Source organism: Stylophora pistillata, chromosome 2 (assembly GCF_964205215.1).
Source record: "Stylophora pistillata chromosome 2, jaStyPist1.2, whole genome shotgun sequence".
NCBI classification, from domain to species: Eukaryota; Metazoa; Cnidaria; class Anthozoa; order Scleractinia; family Pocilloporidae; genus Stylophora; species Stylophora pistillata.
In genome coordinates, this window is record NC_142520.1 from 2492658 (window position 1) to 2511232 (window position 18575).

Below are 18575 nucleotides of genomic sequence, written 5' to 3' on the forward strand. Positions count from 1 at the left end.
TGAGAAACTCACAGCGCTAACCATTAGGGAAACTGTTCCGTTCATTTCTCAATTTCTGCTTTTAGCTTCGCAGTCTAACTGACGTGCTTTCGCATCTTTGTTTGTTGTCTGTAGATGTGAGGTTGTGATCGCGATTTCTACGAACAGGCGAACACAACATCTAAGTTTCCAGTTTCCCCCCTCGAATAATTTGAATCATTCTTCCGATCTCGAGATCCGTATATAGACGAGAATGATCCCACTGTAACCAGTGGACTCTGTCAAAAACAAAAGACTAGTTTTCCCGGAAGAGCTACAATGTTTATTAACTTAATATCCCTTACGATGAAGCAAGTACGTGATGCGTTGAGTAAATATGCATAGCTTTTTCCTTGTTACCATCCCACCGTGCATCACGTGGAATCACGAACTTGTCCAGGGGAAGTTTAAAAGTGACCACCTTTACAGATGTTTACAAGAATTTGGCGACCAAATTAGCATTGCAATGGCTAGATTCTCGAGTTCTTTACTGTTTCCCATATTCTTTTTTGTAAGCAGTACTTTTGCTAGTGAGATTTACACCAATGTCTGGGCCGTGAAAATCCAAGGAGGTCAGCGAGAGGTCGAAAAAGTAGCGCAGAAATATGGTTTTTCTTATGACAAACATGTAAGTACTGCCCGACTCAGGCCAAAGGCAATGAAAGAAAGCTTAAGTCTTATCTGTCTGTCTCCTATTTCTCGTGAAAGTGATATCGCAAAGATGGTCGGACAAGAGATTTTCTGTAGATAGTCCCAACTGAGACCCGGCCCAATTTCAAGCTTGACTTGGCGTTTCCTGAAATCCCGATCTACACTACAGACGAGTTTGTTTTGCCATCTCACTCTGTACTCGAGTATCTTCAGAAAATGTTAGAAGCTCGCTTTAGAAGAGCAAGACTCTATAGTGTTTTCCTCATATTGGGTGACTCAGGCACCCAAAATTGCTTCTTTACGTGTTTTGATTCCAATGGTGATCACTGACTTTTCCCTCTGAGTTTATATACCAATCTCTACAAGTAACGTATCATTTTGAAGCTTCATGACTGGACTTAAGGAAAATGTGGCTTGTTTTACTTCTCTTGTTTTCATTAGGTCATGTGAGGGAATTCATTTTGATCAAATACTTGTGCAACACCTCTATTTCGATGGTGATTGTTCATAGGAATATTTCTCTATATTGTGTTGAAAACTTTTGACAAGAGAGGTTAGGGTTGAGTGGAACATAATGAATTATCTCATTTAAAAAGTTAACCAAAATAAGCTAAAAATTTACAAAATTACTGTTATTGTAGTTAACTCTGAGGTTTTCAGAACTAATCAAAGAAATTTGTCTGGAAGAGCTAAATGCCCACATTTGTCTAAATGTTAATGTAAGCATTTTTTGCTTTTTAAGACAAAAGTGTGGTTGAATGTTGGGAAGCATCTCAAAAGCATTGAACATTTTAACCTGGTTTAAAGATTTGTCTTAGAAAGGTTGTATTTCACAGCAGCCTTAAGGCTACTTAGAGAGCCACAAATTGGAAAACTTAGTGGAAAATTTGAACTCTTGAATGGTTATTATTATGTCGCAGAGAAATCAACTGAATGCTACATTCTAATCAGGCAGCACAGGGCGAAAACCGTAACCTGTGAGCCATGGAGTAAAAAAATATATGTACATTAACTAATCCTAAAAAGCTTATTATTATTATTATTATTATTATTATTATTATTATTATTATTATTCTGAGATTACTGTATACAGGGCTGCAATGACTGTTGGTCAGTGAACATTGTCGGACCAGATATGTCTGGTCAATTTCACATTTACAAATGTGTGCAATATTCAAACTTTTAACAAAAGACATTTTGAACAATGCCAAAAGAGTCACCTGGTCACTCTTGAATTCTTAAAATAATGGTTGGTAGTATGCTTTCACAGTAGATTTGAAAACCCTAACATACGTGTAACAATTCTCAGCTCTTCCAGGAATATCATACTTTAAAGAAACCTGAATTGAAGGAGCAGTCTGAAAAGATCAAATCATATTTAGAGGTTGACAGAAACTTACAGTTTGAGCCAAAGGTGAGGTACTTTAATTAGTTATTTACATATATTTATATATATAACAACTTTGTTTTCCAGTGAACAGAGGTGGGTGAATTTAACTCCAGAAAAGAGTTAGTTTTACTGTTCTTAGAATGTGATATATAGGAATGGAATACTAGGTGGATAGGACAATTCCTTGAAGACTATGTGCTTGCTACAGTTTTACTGTTTTTAGAATGTGATATAGGAATGGAATACTAGGTGGATAAGACAATTCCTTGAAGACTATGTGCTTGCTACAGTGGCTAACTAGACTAAGTTGAAGTGATGTGATGCTTCACTTTTTCTGTTTAATAAAAGAGAAATGTTATTGCTTTACTTCTAACACATGGTACAAGATCTTTGGTTGTTTTGAATCTTGATTAGAGGAGAGGTAATACCTAAATATCATTGTTAGTCAAGAACATCCATGTAACTTCATTTGATGATTTTTGAACAATGCACAATTTGCTAAAACCTGCATGAAGCAGACAGTTTAGCTGGAAGGAGGGTTTCTCTGCACTTATTATTTTTTCTTGCAATAAGGTAGCCATTACCTCTCTCAGGAAAAATGGAACTTCTAACTTATATTAACAATTCCACATTAATTGTGGAAATCATCAGCCACTAATTCACCACATTTACTGCCTTTTTGATATTTAGGTTGAATGGTTCATGCATCAGAAGCTGAAAAAATACCAGTTATTCTCTAGAACAGACCCAAGATTTCAGGAGCAGTGGTACATTGTAAGTAATTGTTACTGACCATTCAACTTTTAAGTAAGCCAATTTATAAAAATAAACTTTTTTTGTACAAGCCAGCAATGATTGCTTGAGGAGTCATGTCCAATAAATACAAAGCTTAAATTTTGTTATCTAAAATCCTTAAAATCCCAGGTGAAAAAGCTCCAATTAGTCTTATAATCTTCACATTTCAAATTTAAAGTACTGGTACCAAGGGATGTGCTATAGATCAAAATTTATTTGATAGTGTTGTTGTAATAATGATGATAATGACTATATTGATGTAAATGATACATGTGATGGCAGTGACATTGATAATCATGCATTTTATTTCATTCATTGTATTGCTGTTAGTGCCCTTGGGCAGTATTGAAGCAAATCCTTTGTTCTGATTGGCTATACCTGAGTGTCAGTACAAAGTTTGTAATTTTTGGACAATGTCAACAATGGAGCAGCAAAAAATGGCAAAAGACAGTCAATCAAAGAAAACATTCATGACCCTTGTGGATTTATTTTGCCACAAACACAGTTGCTTTGGCTTTCTTTTGGGGCTTCCTAATTAAGCAAAATATTTTAATTTGTAAATTATATAATAAATCCTTTATTTACCAAGCTTGTTCAGTCAAGGTGAACTCGGCCAATATCCAGCCAACTTGACCTTACACTGGTTTAATAACTTGATTTACATTGCTAATCCATCATTTTGCCAACTAGCTATGTATCATAATTTGATGTGTGGCTTTTGAGATTAATTTGCAACAAAAAGCTTGGAGAAGTTTAAATTCCTTACTGTCCCATTGAAAAATTTTGCTGAGTTGAATATTTTGGTCATTTTAAGGGAGCAATAATGTATTTTTATTCAATTTTTGCAATGTGATAACTAATAACAAAATGAAGGAAACAAAATAGTACTGTTTAAGTCAGCTTAGTAAGAACAGAAAAACACAGAAGGTGCAGTAACAAAGCAAGAAGAATACAAAGATTGCTAAGGATCTCTAAAGATGGTGAAGAACAATAAAGAACATTTTAAGTGAAGTTTTTCAAGATCACAAATTTAAATGAGAAATTGTTCCTTTGAGATTGCATAGGGGATCACATGCCCCACCCAAAAAGTGTAACCTTCTACACCCTAACATTATGCATATCTCCATACTGTTCTCTAGACATTTCCTAAGATGCTGACAAGGAAAATTTGTTTTTCAATCAAGAGCTTCTTTAGTGAGGGATCATGTTCTTTATTCTCATGACCTTAATGTGTGTCTCAGGGGTGATATTGTAAGGAGAAATCAGAAGCTGGTCACTTTTAGGGGTTACACACTTGTGCCATTTCTTTTCTAGAGAAGACCAGCAGGATCCAATGAGCCAACATACAACATCACTTCCACTTGGGACAAAGGCTATACAGGAAAAGGAATTATGGTGGCTGTGGTTGATGATGGAGTAGATGGATCGCATCCTGAACTGCGTAAAAACTATGTAATTGTTGTTGTAACATCTTATTTTTCTCTCTATCTTCTCCAATTTGTTTTGAAACATTCATAACCATGGCTATTTCTTAATTGAGAGACAAACAATGCATGATCGAAATAAACTTACATGAAGTGCACATATATCGTACAACTAACCAGTTCAATTGACTTGTAAACACTGGAACATAATGTCCAGCTTTGTTTTTTCTCTTTATTCAATTCTTCATTTTTGATATAAAGTAAAGGTTACATGAAATTAGGTCAATGTGTGCATAACTCTACATACATGAAGAAATGACCTTTTCCTCCATTTCTCTTTATATATTTATTTGTGTGTTTCTATTTGCATGTTTATGTGTCATTTATTTCCTTTAATCTGTTTCATCAGAACTGGACTTTAAGTTATGATTATGTGGCTAACGAACACATGCAATATGGAACACCAGTATCAGGGTAAGTTACAATTACTTTGTTTGTTTGTCCACATTATTAGCTATAAATTTTCTGATCATTACCCCCTATTATGCAATGTACCCACTTTTAATTTAAACACTTAGTGGTCATAGAAACCTGTTTTTAACATGATGCCTTGTGGAAGAAAGAGGTCCCAGGCAAAGAACCTGTCAAACCCCACAAATGTTAGAGAATTTCTAATGATTTTGGTTATCAAGGTTTAAAAACCAACAGGTGTGCCTTCATGTAATGCCTAAACATGAAAACTTAACTGGAGCTCTGATAAATAAGCTGGGGAATTGAATCATCCCTCATTCTAATTATTACATATCAGTGAAAATATTTATACTATTAAGTTATACGTTAATTGTCTATTAGTTAATTCACACATTACATGTTTGTTCCAAAATGTGTGGAAATTTTTGTTAACTTTGTGTTGTGATTCCTATTTTTTTCTGTGGTTTATTTGTAAACATGTATGCTTCATGTTCATTGTTGCTATTCCTTTCAGCATAGTTTGATGATGTTTTTTAGTAAAGAGCAAATTTTTCATCCATTTGTGCATAAATCTCCATAAAATAGTTTCAACAATCCAATCTTATGGTATCGTTGTAATCTGGTTAATTTGTAGCCATGGCAACAAGTGTGCAGGTATCATTGCAGGAGTAGCCAATAATGGTTTATGTGGGCGGGGTTTGGCATATGAAGCAAACATTGCAGGTAATGGCTTGTTTGGTATGTTAACATGTTCCTCTTTGAATAAGCATTGCCTTGATGACGATTTTGACTACAAAGGAAGAGCATGAACAGTACTCTTGTTGACGCTAGTTAAACTACATCCTTTAGAAACCTATAACTGCGTGTTTTTCTCAAGAATTGAGTTCTAAGCATAGCACTTGTTACCAGAATGTCTTTATCTAACGGTGTAGGGAAACCCCTGAGTTTTGTCCATTCTGCTCAGTGTTCATGGTAATTGTTCTTTGAAGTGGAGCATTTTCATCAACTTGTCTTTCAACAATATTCTGGGTTAACTGCAGAGAGTAAAGAACTTAACAAGCTGTCACAAATTTTAATCATGGGAAACGTGCCCCTGAAATAGAAGAAGCAAGAGATAAATGTAAAGTTTGGGCTCAGCAAGTTGATATACATGGTGAGAAAAATGTTTCTTTATCTTGTCAGGAGCATTAAGCAAAAAATTCTGAGTCCCCATGAGGGTATCTTTATTGTTACAGACACACTGACCTTTTATCATTGCATTGTCTTGTGTTAGGCATTCGCCTCTTTGACGAAGGTATTAAGTCTACCGATGCAACAGAATCTGTGGCCTTGGTGCACAAACTGGAAAGTATTGACATATACTCAAACAGCTGGGGGCCTGGGGACATGGGCTGGCGAGTAGAGGGGCCAGGCCCGTTGACTAGGAAAGCCTTTGAACTCGGCATTAAAAAGGTATTGTATAAAATTATTAGTCAGAACTCTATCATATAATGATCTCATTCTTTTCATCCCCTAAGGTGTTCTGTCATCAGTTATCTAATGTTATCTCTGTATCTTCTTAAACCATCAACGCCTTTAGTGTCTTTGTCAACATTGTCAACGTTGAAATTCTCAGCAGTCAGTTTTCATTATAACTACTTGCATCCAAACAAGAATCAACATAAGAATAACCAGTGTTATTTTTAAATGTTAATGTATTTCAGCGCACATTTTCTTTAGTCAACTTGGGTTGTTGCTCATTGTTCACTTGTAAAGCAGGTATTTGAAGACGAAAATAATCACTTAACGACTAACTGCAAAATGCCACAATGCTAGAAATGTCACCCGACCGGTAGCCACGCTCTGTTCACCCGCGACGGTGATTCTCAGTCAACATTCGCGAGTAGTATCTCACATTTACCCTCTGAATTCATAGATTTTTCAGTTGTGCCGCTCAGAGACTTTTGATGGGAAATAGTTTCATTGTTTGATGTCATGCGCGCACTGTTGGAGGAAAATACGACAACCGTGACGATCCGTGATAACCAGTAGTGTGAAAGTGTGACGAAGCTACGTACTTTTAATTCAAATCTAGGGTCGTGGCGGCCTGGGCGCCATTTACACATTTGCAGCAGGAAATGGAGGCATTACGGGAGACAGCTGTGCATACAATGGTTATGTGAATAGTATTTACACCATCGCTATCAATGGTGTAAACAAAGATGGAACTAATCCCACCTACGCAGAGGAATGTCCCGGAGTCATGGCCACCACGTACAGCAGGGATTCATTTAAGGGACTTGGAAAAGTTGTAAGTGAAGTGAAACAAGACGTTTTAGAAACGAAAATGGATACTGGGAAGTAAAACATAACATCAAATGAAAGGAGGACAATGCAAAACAAAAGTTTGAAAGTGACCCTTGTACGCTCTTTAGTCGACCAGTGCACAAAATTAAACAAGCAAGCAAACAAGCAAAGAAAAAAAGACATCCAGAAGTTACCTCAAGTAACTTTTCTTCCTTCCCTTTGACACTTTCGCTTGTTTTGTTCAGGGTGTGTTTGATATCTTTGGACGTTTTGTTTGAAGTTTTAGGGAAAGGGAAGCGTTCCTGAAAAGCAAGTGCAATCATAAAAACTGATCGCTACAAATTTTTAAAACCTTGTTTTAATTTCCTTTCAGTTGTGTGGTTGTTTTGGTTAGTTTGTTTGAATCTGTTTTGTGTATCATGTACTAGATAACAGTGGATAACAAGGAGGGCTGTGTCGATGATTTCGCAGCCACGTCAGCGGCTACTGCCATGGCGTCCGGGCTGATTGCACTGACCCTGCAGGCAAAGTAAGACTATAACGTCATCCTGTTTAACTTCACGAATAGAGGGGGAAGTGAGCCACAAAGAGAGACACAACTTAATTATAATTTTTTATGTCAGAAGGAACATGTACAGTCCCTGCACTTGCCTTAGCATTGCAATTTCGTGGTGGAGTTCACCCTTTACGCCCCAACTCTAGCAGACATATTCTCCATACTGTCCGTAGACATTTCCTAAGGCGCTGAGAAACAGGATTTGTTTAACAATAGAGAGCTTCTTAAATTGGTGATCATTTACATTCTTCTCGTGACCCTATTTTGTGATTCAGGGGTGATATTGTAAGGAGAAATTAGATGCTGGTCACTCTTAGGGAATGTCTATTTGAGCTTCTGTAGCCGTCAAGTTAGAGGGTTGTCCATAAGAATTGACGAGTTTTTGTTATTTTCCTTATAATATTGATTAAGTTTAAATGGCCCAGAACAGACAATTTCTGGCAATTTAACGCCCAGCCAACCTGCTGCGGTTGAATAGAGCGTAAAAGAGAATCACTGAAATCTAATTGAGTGGCTGAGGACAGGATTTGAACTTGAGACGTTCAGATTTCGAATAAGATGCTCTAAGCCACATGGATAAACCTTTCAAAAGAAACAACGACAAAAAAACAACATAGAGGGTAGGGATGGATCTGTGTGCCAGTCTCGTTAATGATGCTTGAAATCACCCTTATTTGTTTGTGTGCCTGTGTCTTTTACTTTGCCTTTTTTGACCGTCATGTTCCTTGTGAACGAAAATAATCCAAGAGACTAAAAATATCTGGACTTTTTTTATCATCAAATTATACCGTTATTGTTAGATTTTCTGGTTATGTTTTGAGATTTCCCTCATCGCTCGGTCTATTTTCTCTTAGTCCTCAACTAACCTGGCGCGACATGCAACACATTGTAGCTCACAGTGCAAGGCCAGCACCAGGGGGGGTGACCCTTAAACGAGGATATTGGCAGCGGAACAAAGCAGGTCTGTATGTCAGCAAGTTTTATGGCTTTGGACTCATGGACGCTGGTAAGATGGTGAGCCTAGCAAAGAAATGGACAAGAGTGCCTGAACAGCTGAAATGTGAAATTGAAGGCAGCGACAAGAATAAGTAAGCTATAATATTAGTTTCCTTTTGAATTTTTTGGACTCGATAGATCACACGTATCCTTCGAACGGACAAAGAACTTTAATTTTGACAGTGTCGCGAAATGGGATGACTCTACTTGCTTCGAACGGTTACAGAAACAAACCTTTGCCATGTTGGTGTACCAAGTTATTCTGTGAAAGTTTAATGCTTTTATTTCAACAAGCAGATATTACAGCTGATCTCATGAGTTAAAATACTATTCAGGTCACTTTCGCCCTTTAAGCATCCCAAAACTATTCTATATTAATCCCATCATTGTATTTTTTCAATGTATTAAAGACGTTTTCCCTTACAATGCTGGGAGGCAATTAAGAATGACGTAAATATCTTCCCCAAGAATTCTGTAACGTATTCTTTAAAACTTACGATGAACCTTCTCGCCAATATAGCAGCCTTTCTAGTGAGGGTAAATACAGCAGCGACAAACCTAACCTGTTTAATATTTTCATTTGCAGACAAATCCCGGGCGCAGTTTTTATAGAAGTGAAAAATTGCACGATCAAATTCCTGGAGCACGTGCAGATCAAAATAAATCTTGACTTTTCTCGCCGTGGTGACTTGGCCCTTGAGTTGAAAGCACCAAGCGGCACTGCATCTCCGCTAACTCGAAAACGAAGAATGGACAACTATACAGGATACAGAAACTTAACAGACTGGATTATGGCAACTCTGTTTCACTGGAGAGAGAATCCCAGAGGGAGATGGGAGCTAAAAGTTGATGACTTTGACCCCAAAATTCCCAGTTCAGGTTAATATTGATTTTGGTCCCGAAGTTATTAGTTATTATTGTTGTTGTTGGTTTTGTTTCTGTTCCTCCCAAGTCGCATGAACCCTTTCCAAACGTTTTTAAAGTAGTTTATAATATGTACTGTGTCATTTGATGCCTCGCGGGCATCCACCCCTTCCCCCCATTTCCTACAGGCATGTGTAATACGATACTGATTGAGCAGACAGGTTATGATATCAGTAGATATTATAAATTAGAATATCATCAACTAGATGTGGCATTATATCGTAAAATAGACTGTGGTTATTCATCGTAGTAAATAGCACTTTAAAGAGAAATGTAATCGTTTGTCTCACGCTGTGGTCCGATTTGGGATGTGGGATGTAACATCTTGACAAAGGAAAGGCTCATAAAGGTCTGTACAGTCATGTGCCAGGAGAAGATGTACCACTTAGTTTTCATTGATCTAGCAAATCAAACTATTGTTGTTTCTTTTTGTGACATTCTCATAATTTTCTTTTGGGCTTTTTTCTGCTGCTGTATAGGTACGCTTTACGACTGGTCTTTGATACTCTACGGGACTTCCTCAGACCCACTTAAGCCTTTACGAGAAGACGACAACATTCTAAGGAACCACACCACACCGACGTCAGACTTCAATATCATTGAACCAACCGAACCTTCTCGCAAGCCAAATCGAACGCAACCAGCGCCAATAAAACCACAAAAACCAACAAAACCACAAACACCAATAAAACCACAAACACCAACAAAACCACAAACACCAACAAAACCACAAACACCAACAAAACCACAAACACCAACAAAACCACAAACACCAACAAAACCACAAACACCAACAAAACCACAAACACCAACAAAACCACAAACACCAACAAAACCACAAAAACCAACAAAACCACAAAAACCAACAAAACCACAAAAACCAACAAAGCCACTAAAACCAACAAAACTACAAAAACCAAGGAAACCACCGCCCCAGCCAGGTATGGTAATCTGTTCATTGCCCCAGCTAGTATCTGCGAGGCACAGGTTTGAATCCCGTCAGTTCGTGAAATGTTTTCTGCATTTGCTTAAATCTGATTGCACTGCACCTGCGAAGATCATTTTCTCCACTTGCGTTTCTTGTTGTACATGTAGCAATTTGGATCGTTAGTAAACCAATGATTCACATGTTACTTTAGATAAGTTAGAAAAAGTTGGTTAGGAGCTTTGTTAGAAGTTAGGAGCTTTGTTAGAAGCCAGTGCCGAAGGCGTTCTCACGTTGAATTACTTAGTGGAGAGACTTAAAAGTGCCTTGCTGCAATGATTAAAAGCAAAGGAAGAAGAGAACTAAATGCACAAACATTGCAGTAAAAAACGAAACATGAGCTAAAATGGTCTGATCTGGATGAGAGAACTGTGAGGTTACAGGTACCACGACTCTTGGGCGATAAATTTTGAGTTATCAAGTTGTGATTGGCTTTTGTTTACTTCTGATTTTGATGTAGTGACGCAAATCCAGTCATCAATCCTGAAATTCTCCTTTCCGGTCTTTCCGTGTTGAATATCAGATAAAACGAAAACTCTCCAAACTAGTTATATTATATCTTAAAGTAACAAGCATTTTGTTGCCATCTAGGATTAAATCGATGTTGTAGTGGCGTAAGTTTATGCCCTAATTTTTTTTTTAACATTTGTTTTTAATTCAAAGTTCCACGGCGGACGCTTGCATTCATAGTTGTCGGCGTTGTCCTTTTCGTCATTTCGGTGGTGTTGGCTGCATTGTTTTTGTATTATTTGCGGAAAAAGCCTATAGGAGTCGAACAGCAACCTTGTAAAGACGATGTAACGAGAGAAGGAAACCATAATTATGGCATGCATGTATTTCCGGATGATCAACAGAGTCACAGGAATCCCAATTCTACGAGGTTTCAGGAAAAAATTGCATCCGCCGTATGAGGCTAGAGGCTGGTTGGAATATTCTACCTCCGTTTGACTTGAGTAAGGTGAAACTGATATTTGTAAACTTTAAGCGAATGCGATACGTTTACATTTCCTTAAATTTCCTTACTCAAAAACCCTTTTTGACTTTGTTTCTGTCGCTTCCATCTACAGTATGGTCAGTTATTCAATATCGAACCAGCAAAACATTACGTGATGTAGCCTCATCAATGTAAACATGTTTTGTTCAGGAAGTAAGTTTCGTTTTAAACGTGGAATTTCACATGTGCCCAATCTAATGCTAATGAGAAAAAACTATTGTCCTCGCTCATTTTCATTAAGATCGGCACATGTGAAATTCGACGTTTTAAACCGTTCTAACAGTGGTATATATGTACATACTTCGATAAGAATTATTTTTGGAAAATTAATTTTGGATTCTTCCTTTAGACATTTGTTGTAGCAGATATCGGATAAGCTCTTCCTGAAAAAAGTAAGGTAAATTTCAAGTGTTATTTGGGTATCTTTGGACTCGTTGAAATTTCTCTTCAATTGTATTGCAAAGTTTAGATAATTTCCAAGGTAGTCACTTGTTCTACCACCCAAAAAAACAAGAATTGATTGATAGGGAACAAAGGTCAATATGGATGGAAAATACTGTGTGAGATGTCAAACTGACATACCTTGAAAAAGTTAACTGATTTTTTAAAAAGCACAAAAGTTTGCTCGGGTGCTTGCTGATCAAGATTTTCGGAACTGCCCGCTGAATGATCTTCAGTGTGAAGCGTCTTGTTTCGGAGGCCCCCCCCCCCCCCCCCCCAAGGAAAAAAAAATTATTTCCAGGTTATTTCCGTATTTGCCGGGTAAGTTTGATATTTAATATGCCTCTAGTCTCAAAATATGTTTTTTTTTTAAGTCTAAAATATTTTTTCTTATCTGATATGGTCATCTTGTAAAACTTTGTGTAATTTATTGAAAGCTTACGTGAAACGTGAGCGTAGTGGTTGTTTATTGAATAACAATAAATAAAATTCATTACTTTTCTTATGTCCTATGAGTAGAAGTTTACCCAGTGCGTTTAATTAAGGTGATTCCTTGGTATTCTACCGCGCATCCTGTACTGCGCAAAAAAATCACGTAATTAAACGAATTAGCGCGCGTACTCCGAGAACACGGTATGGTTTTCTTAATCAATGGACCAGGATAAGAGTAGGATGGTCTTTAGCGTTTGAACGAGCACGGTGACCTTTATTTTTTCATAGCATGATTTTGGTGTACAAATTATCCCCTTTGAATTGGACAAAAAAAGTCATCCAGTGGAAAAAGGACACAGCTAAAGGCATGTACACAGCCCGTCACTTGAGGATGCAAATTACGACTTTCAAAGCAACGATTCGAGGAACATTTTGAGTCGATGTCATTTAAAATTGCAGAATTTTTCCACAAATTGTGTGTTAACCTGTTCCATACGCTCGAGACTTTCTACTTATCAAGGCTTTTTTCAGGTGTTTCAAGTCCCTTGCTCAGTTCCAAGTACTGAAAAATGTTCGTGAACTTTGATCCGTCGAAAAGAAGACCAAGAACTAAGAAAATTCGATCTAAAATACAATTCGCTACAATTCGATATAAAACACAAGGAAATCCCGTCAGTAATCGGCCTTAAAAAAGTGTTCGAAACAAATAGAAAACTGACCTTAACTTACTTCTTGACTGCCTCTGTATTTGGCAAGTAACTGGCTAGCTTGGTTAACTAAACTGAACTGAACTAGGCAACTTAAAAAAGTATATTAAGCGTCTAAATGAAACGATTTACGCGACAAACATTGCGATATTTCTTTAGCTCTAGTAATTTAAACGGAGCGCTCGCGTAACCGTTTAAACAGCATGCGCGTTGAACTTAATTATAAATTTTCATTACGAATTCTCATCGGCATTAATCCTTTTTGGAACAAGTGAAGATCCTCTGGCAAACAATCTTTATGTAGATAGCAGGACGAAGAAAATAAACAGAGTTGTTATCCAAGAAAGAAAAAGAGGTGAGAACCGAAATAACTCTGATCAAGAGATCATAAGATCTCTTGATCACATCCATTGCTTCTTGCTTGGTCTTCTTTACAGCAAGTCTTAATTGAGTGTCGAAAGTAATTCGAAGTTACTGTTATTGCCTAATTCGAAGTAGATAAAGTTCTGAAGTGTTTCGAGTTAATTCGACAAAATAATAAAATAGCTAGGCAGCTCAAACTTCAAATGGCTACTGCTGCCGCATCCCACATATTTATGAGTACCTTGTACCACAAGAGAAAGATGATCCAAGAATACAATGACCAACATTTAAGCAATAATTGGATGGTAACAAATAATCATACTAACAATAATAGTAATGATTGTGGAGATAGTAATGATAGCTTACATAGGCTAGCTCAAGAACCCCACTGTTCCTCTATCGGTCTATCCTTTAAGCTCCAACATTGATTAAACTTGGCTTCTTTTAATTTTCATGTTGCCTTTTAGATAAAAAAATAATTTTCTTATTACTTGCAATTCCATTTTTGTCAAACAACAAGACATTTCGAGCTGTAGTCCACTAGTGTCCACCATCCAAAATCGGCCATTTGTGTCCAAAATCGGTAATTGGTCATTAGTGTCCAAAATTTAAAATCTGCCACTAGTACGCTAGTGTCACTTAGTGCATGTTCGTTGGATCGGTTTCTCGCGTAGAACTACAACTCACGGATTCACTTAGCGCGTGCAGGACAACGCTAACATACTTTCAGTTTCCAGTGTCTTTCAGGGTTGGTGACAAAGAAATGCTGCCGAACTGATGTTTTTATTCTATTTTTAATCCTCTAGATAGGGAGTCGTTGCGACTCTGACTCGTCCCTTAAGTTGAGACTGTGTCTTCAAGTGATCAATAACAAAGCATTCAGATATGCCTCTTCGAAAGGTGTGTAAATTTGACGCCGTCAAATCATACGGAATGATTTACAGCGCACAATACACATATCCTTACCAAAGGCGGAGTACAGTCTGCGATGGCTTGATGGGAAAGTAGTATTGCTTGAACAATTAAAAAATAAATCTATTTACGTTACGGTACTATTTTCAACAATTTTTCCTGGCCCTGGATCTCTACCCACCTTTCTTTTTTCGGTCCACATCCTAATGAGAAGATCAGATAACACGTTAAAACCGATTGCTCTTCACAAGCTGCGAGATATCCCTTGTTGAAAAGAAATACACCATTTACGCTAGTTTAACGAAAGCTTTACTTGTTTTGCGAAATGTGTGGCTTATCACAACCCTTACGCAAATGTAAACAAGCATAAATGAGTCGAAATACATTTATGCTAGCTTTACGACAACTCTAATTTTCGTCTAGTAAATGGCTTATCTGAACCTTTACGTAAAATGTAAACAAGAGTAATTTGTCTACACACATTTATGTTAGCTGTACAACGACTCTAACTTCGGTCTAGTAAATTTAAATTTATGCAAACTTTACATTGAACGTAAATCTGGTTCTTCAGCTTGAAGCTACCGTAAATTTTACGTTGGATGATCTACCTTGACAAGCCTTTACGAGCATTATAAAACTGGCGTAAAGTTACCTATTAACCAACCTTACGCAAATTTACGCAACTTCAATTTTCATGCTGTACGAGCGTTCTGTTCATTCTTACCTGGGTTAGCGGCGTATCCAAGCTCTTCAAAGAGATGCTCTATTCCTCCAAATGTGTCAAGGCTGTGCTTTGTATTAGTTATTGACATTGATATCTTTCGAGAACTTAAAGCCTATGGACATGTAGGACCATGGAGAGTGATCTGAGACTGTTTTCATAAAATTCCCCTGCAGACAATTCTATTCTAGATGTACTAGACGGTTGGTGAATTTGGTGAAAACTCGTATTGTTGTTCACTGTGGCTGATAGCTGGGGGTATGTCAGAAAATCAGAAAAAGAGATTTGTAACAGAGCAAGGTTTTTGTTGTTGTTGCGAAAGAAATCCTAGATTTACCTTCTGATTGTTATTCATAGAGTCAATCAAGCCTGACCCAAAGATAACTCCAAGAACGAATTTCTTCAAGAGTCAAATAATTTCTACCTATATTCAACTTCGTTATTTAGTTAGAATTCAGGACGGTTATTGCGACGAATGAATGTAACTAGTGGTGCAAATGACACTAACTACTTGAAGGTTATTTTTTTTACTGTTTTCATCATCAATAAAATACTGTCGAGTTCAATTCATGTCCACTTATTTTTATTCCCGCCTGGCTCGATAAAATGGAAATCTCCCCCATCCTAGCATCAGTACTGCACTGATGAGGCCCAGAAGGCCGAAACAGTACTGTCTGCAGTTAGTTATATATATATATATATATATATATATATATATATATATAACTATATATATATATATATAACTATATATATATATAGATAGATAGATACTGAGTTTTCATGTTAAGCACATTACACTTAACCGTAAACTCGAGCAAAGGTATACTTAGTTTATTGTCATTTAATTAACATCTATTGAAATAATTCCAAATAATATATTTTAATGAGCAATAATAACATTTCCCTGTTAATTTACAGCCATAGTTATTCTGCTTACCAGACAGACTAGAAAAGGATGTTCGCCATTTTCTTCGACTTCTCTGGTAAATTGTATGTCAGTGTTTTGTCCGTTAAGGTGGTGGTGGAATGCGTCGATTTCGTCGTGTCGTATGGCGGTGAGTGTGTCGTCAACGTAGCGTAACCAAAGCAGTATCGTTTGTGGGCAAGTCGAAAGGGCGCGTTCCTCGATGTTCTTCAGCACAATTTCTGCTACAACAACAGAAACTGGAGACCCCATAGCTGTACCGTTGAAGAGATGTTTTCGGACAATTACCGACGGGGTTTGGAAAGAACTTTTAAGCTCTTTCCAAATTAAATAAAAAATTCTTTTTTTAAATGTTGCCGTGAGTGTTCAAATTCTTGAGCTCGAAAGGCCACGGATTCTGTTCTAGTCCCTTGAATTGGTCATTGTCATTTCACCTCTTTTGTTGATTGTGGAAGACAAAGTTAATAAATAGCTCACATCACTGAGAATCGATGCTGCTTTCATTAGGGAGAAAAACCAAAGGCCAAGAAATATTGGATGAAAAGGGGGGGTTTGCTTTATTGTATGGAGGCCCGGGGTCTTTGATTGGAGATGAAACATTCAGGGTAATGTTTTCAAAATCGTTTTATCAAAAGAATACTGTTGCTGTTGTTGTGATGAAGTACATACTGCTGTTCATTGGTATGTACATTAACCCTGAGTTCAACAGACAACGTGTACCTAACAGTTTAGGCCATTCCACTGAACAGATTAAAATTAATGATCTTTTTTTAAGTTGAAGATTTTCACTGTACTAAAAAACTACAACATCTATTTGAGCTGGTCATGGAGAGGTAGTCTGTGACACTGTATGCAAACAATTGTTACTGACACATGCTTTTTTCAAATCTACGCCCTTCTCCGAAAAAAAAATTTAACTGAAATCATCGATATTATTTTGAATTGAAAGAGTATTTGGTGTGTGTAGCAGTTAGGCCGATATACACAACTATATTGTACAATAGTGTAAAGATATTTTCAAAATAATTTGGTAAATTCTACACGTAAGAAACACAAGCTTAGCCATTTTCTTCATTTCCTGACCATGCTGCAAACCTTTTCCTTTTTAGGGTGAAAACACCAATAAAAAGAAAGATCCTTTTTTCAAGTGGTGCATGTGGCCTTGTTGGAGAAATAAGGTCTCTGCATTCCTTGTCCAATTCCAAGCAAGAGCGGTTGATCAGTGCCTTGCGCAACTGTTTGGATTTAAAAGCTGCCAAAGCAAAAGCTGATGTGGTCTTAGCCAGGCAAAGAGCAATTCCCAAGCTTTGCAAATTTGTTGGCAGGTCCCTTGGAATGGTTTTTTGTGGGTAATGAACAATAATCTGAATGTGAAAGATAAGTAGGGTTATTAACTATATCATTTATGAAAACATTCAAAAAGGAAATTAACCATAAATCTTATTAACATTGTACATATCTATAGGCAGGGCTGGTATTAGATTTATATCAAGTTTTCAGAGCTGCATTTGATGCGGCGGTGTAACTTCATTTGTATTGACTATTTCTCTCATTTTCCAATGAAGACACAGATTATTGAATAGAAGTGGCAACTATTTTTATTTGGCTATTTATTTAGGTACTACAATGACACACTTTGTGAGTGTTAGCTTAGTACAGGGTCATCTACCCAAATCTAATATACAAAAGTTTCTTCGCTTTGCTTTTCTTTTTTTTCAACATAGGCTGTATTCCATCTGTGCAAACCTTTACAAATGTTCCTTTAGTAGAAACTGGGAAACAGCAACAATTTGATTTTCGTGTTTGGGTACTCTGCACACTGGAAATTTTTACAGATGCCTGTTTATTGGTAACTGACACTACCAAGGATGGTGGCTTGGGCCTTGTTGGCGAATTTTCAAATGGGATTTGAAAGCCCTTCTTCTTTTTTTAAATAGGAGGCCGTTTGCTCGTCCTCTTCACTCGATGTTAGTGGAGTAAGGGGATGTAACCTCTTCAGAGATGCTTCGGCAGGGATGACGGCTGAAGACTTAAGCTTACAATTACGTTTCCATGATGTTTCAGTACTGTGGCGACAAGTTTCGCAAACTGCACGCGGAAGACCATCGTCTGGTGGAACCTTTTGATTGAGAACTTCTTCAAATATTTTCATAAACTCGCCAATAAGATTTTCGTTCTCTTAATGTTGATAAAAACGGAAGAGCATACTCGACAAGAGTCTGAAACATTTTCACTCGGATCATTCATTATCGTAAAAAAACCGTGAACCTTACCTAAACAACTAGCCGAAGGATATTAGATTTTGTTGGCGCCCACAAAAAGCTGTGTAAGCGCCAGTTGCTAGATATACCTTCGTGGCCTGTGCGACGAAATAACTTCTCGGGATTGGCAAAGTTTCAGTCACAGCAAATCATACGAGAAATCTAGAAAGATTTTTAAAAGCTTACATCTCGTCTAACGTTTAAAGCGACCGATATTAACGCCTGCAACAGTTATGTTTTATACGAACCTCGCAAACTTTTAAACACGTTCTCTTGTGATACTTGCGAAAGTACATATATCTTATTAACCAAGCGCGAGG

General features: G+C 37.2%; 1 protein-coding gene across 1 annotated transcript; it reads left to right on the top strand.

The window, feature by feature from the left end:
• The first annotated feature begins 379 nt into the window (after positions 1–379).
• LOC111335110 (proprotein convertase subtilisin/kexin type 4) lies at positions 380–12441 on the top strand. Its single transcript, XM_022940964.2, has 13 exons — positions 380–646; positions 1979–2083; positions 2750–2833; positions 4169–4306; positions 4688–4752; positions 5384–5472; positions 6023–6201; positions 6824–7039; positions 7464–7564; positions 8446–8679; positions 9174–9466; positions 9991–10452; positions 11160–12441. Exons 1-13 carry the CDS (start codon positions 485–487, stop codon positions 11405–11407), a joined length of 2376 nt encoding a protein of 791 aa, XP_022796699.2. The 5' UTR covers positions 380–484; the 3' UTR covers positions 11408–12441.
• Positions 12442–18575: the final 6134 nt, after the last annotated feature.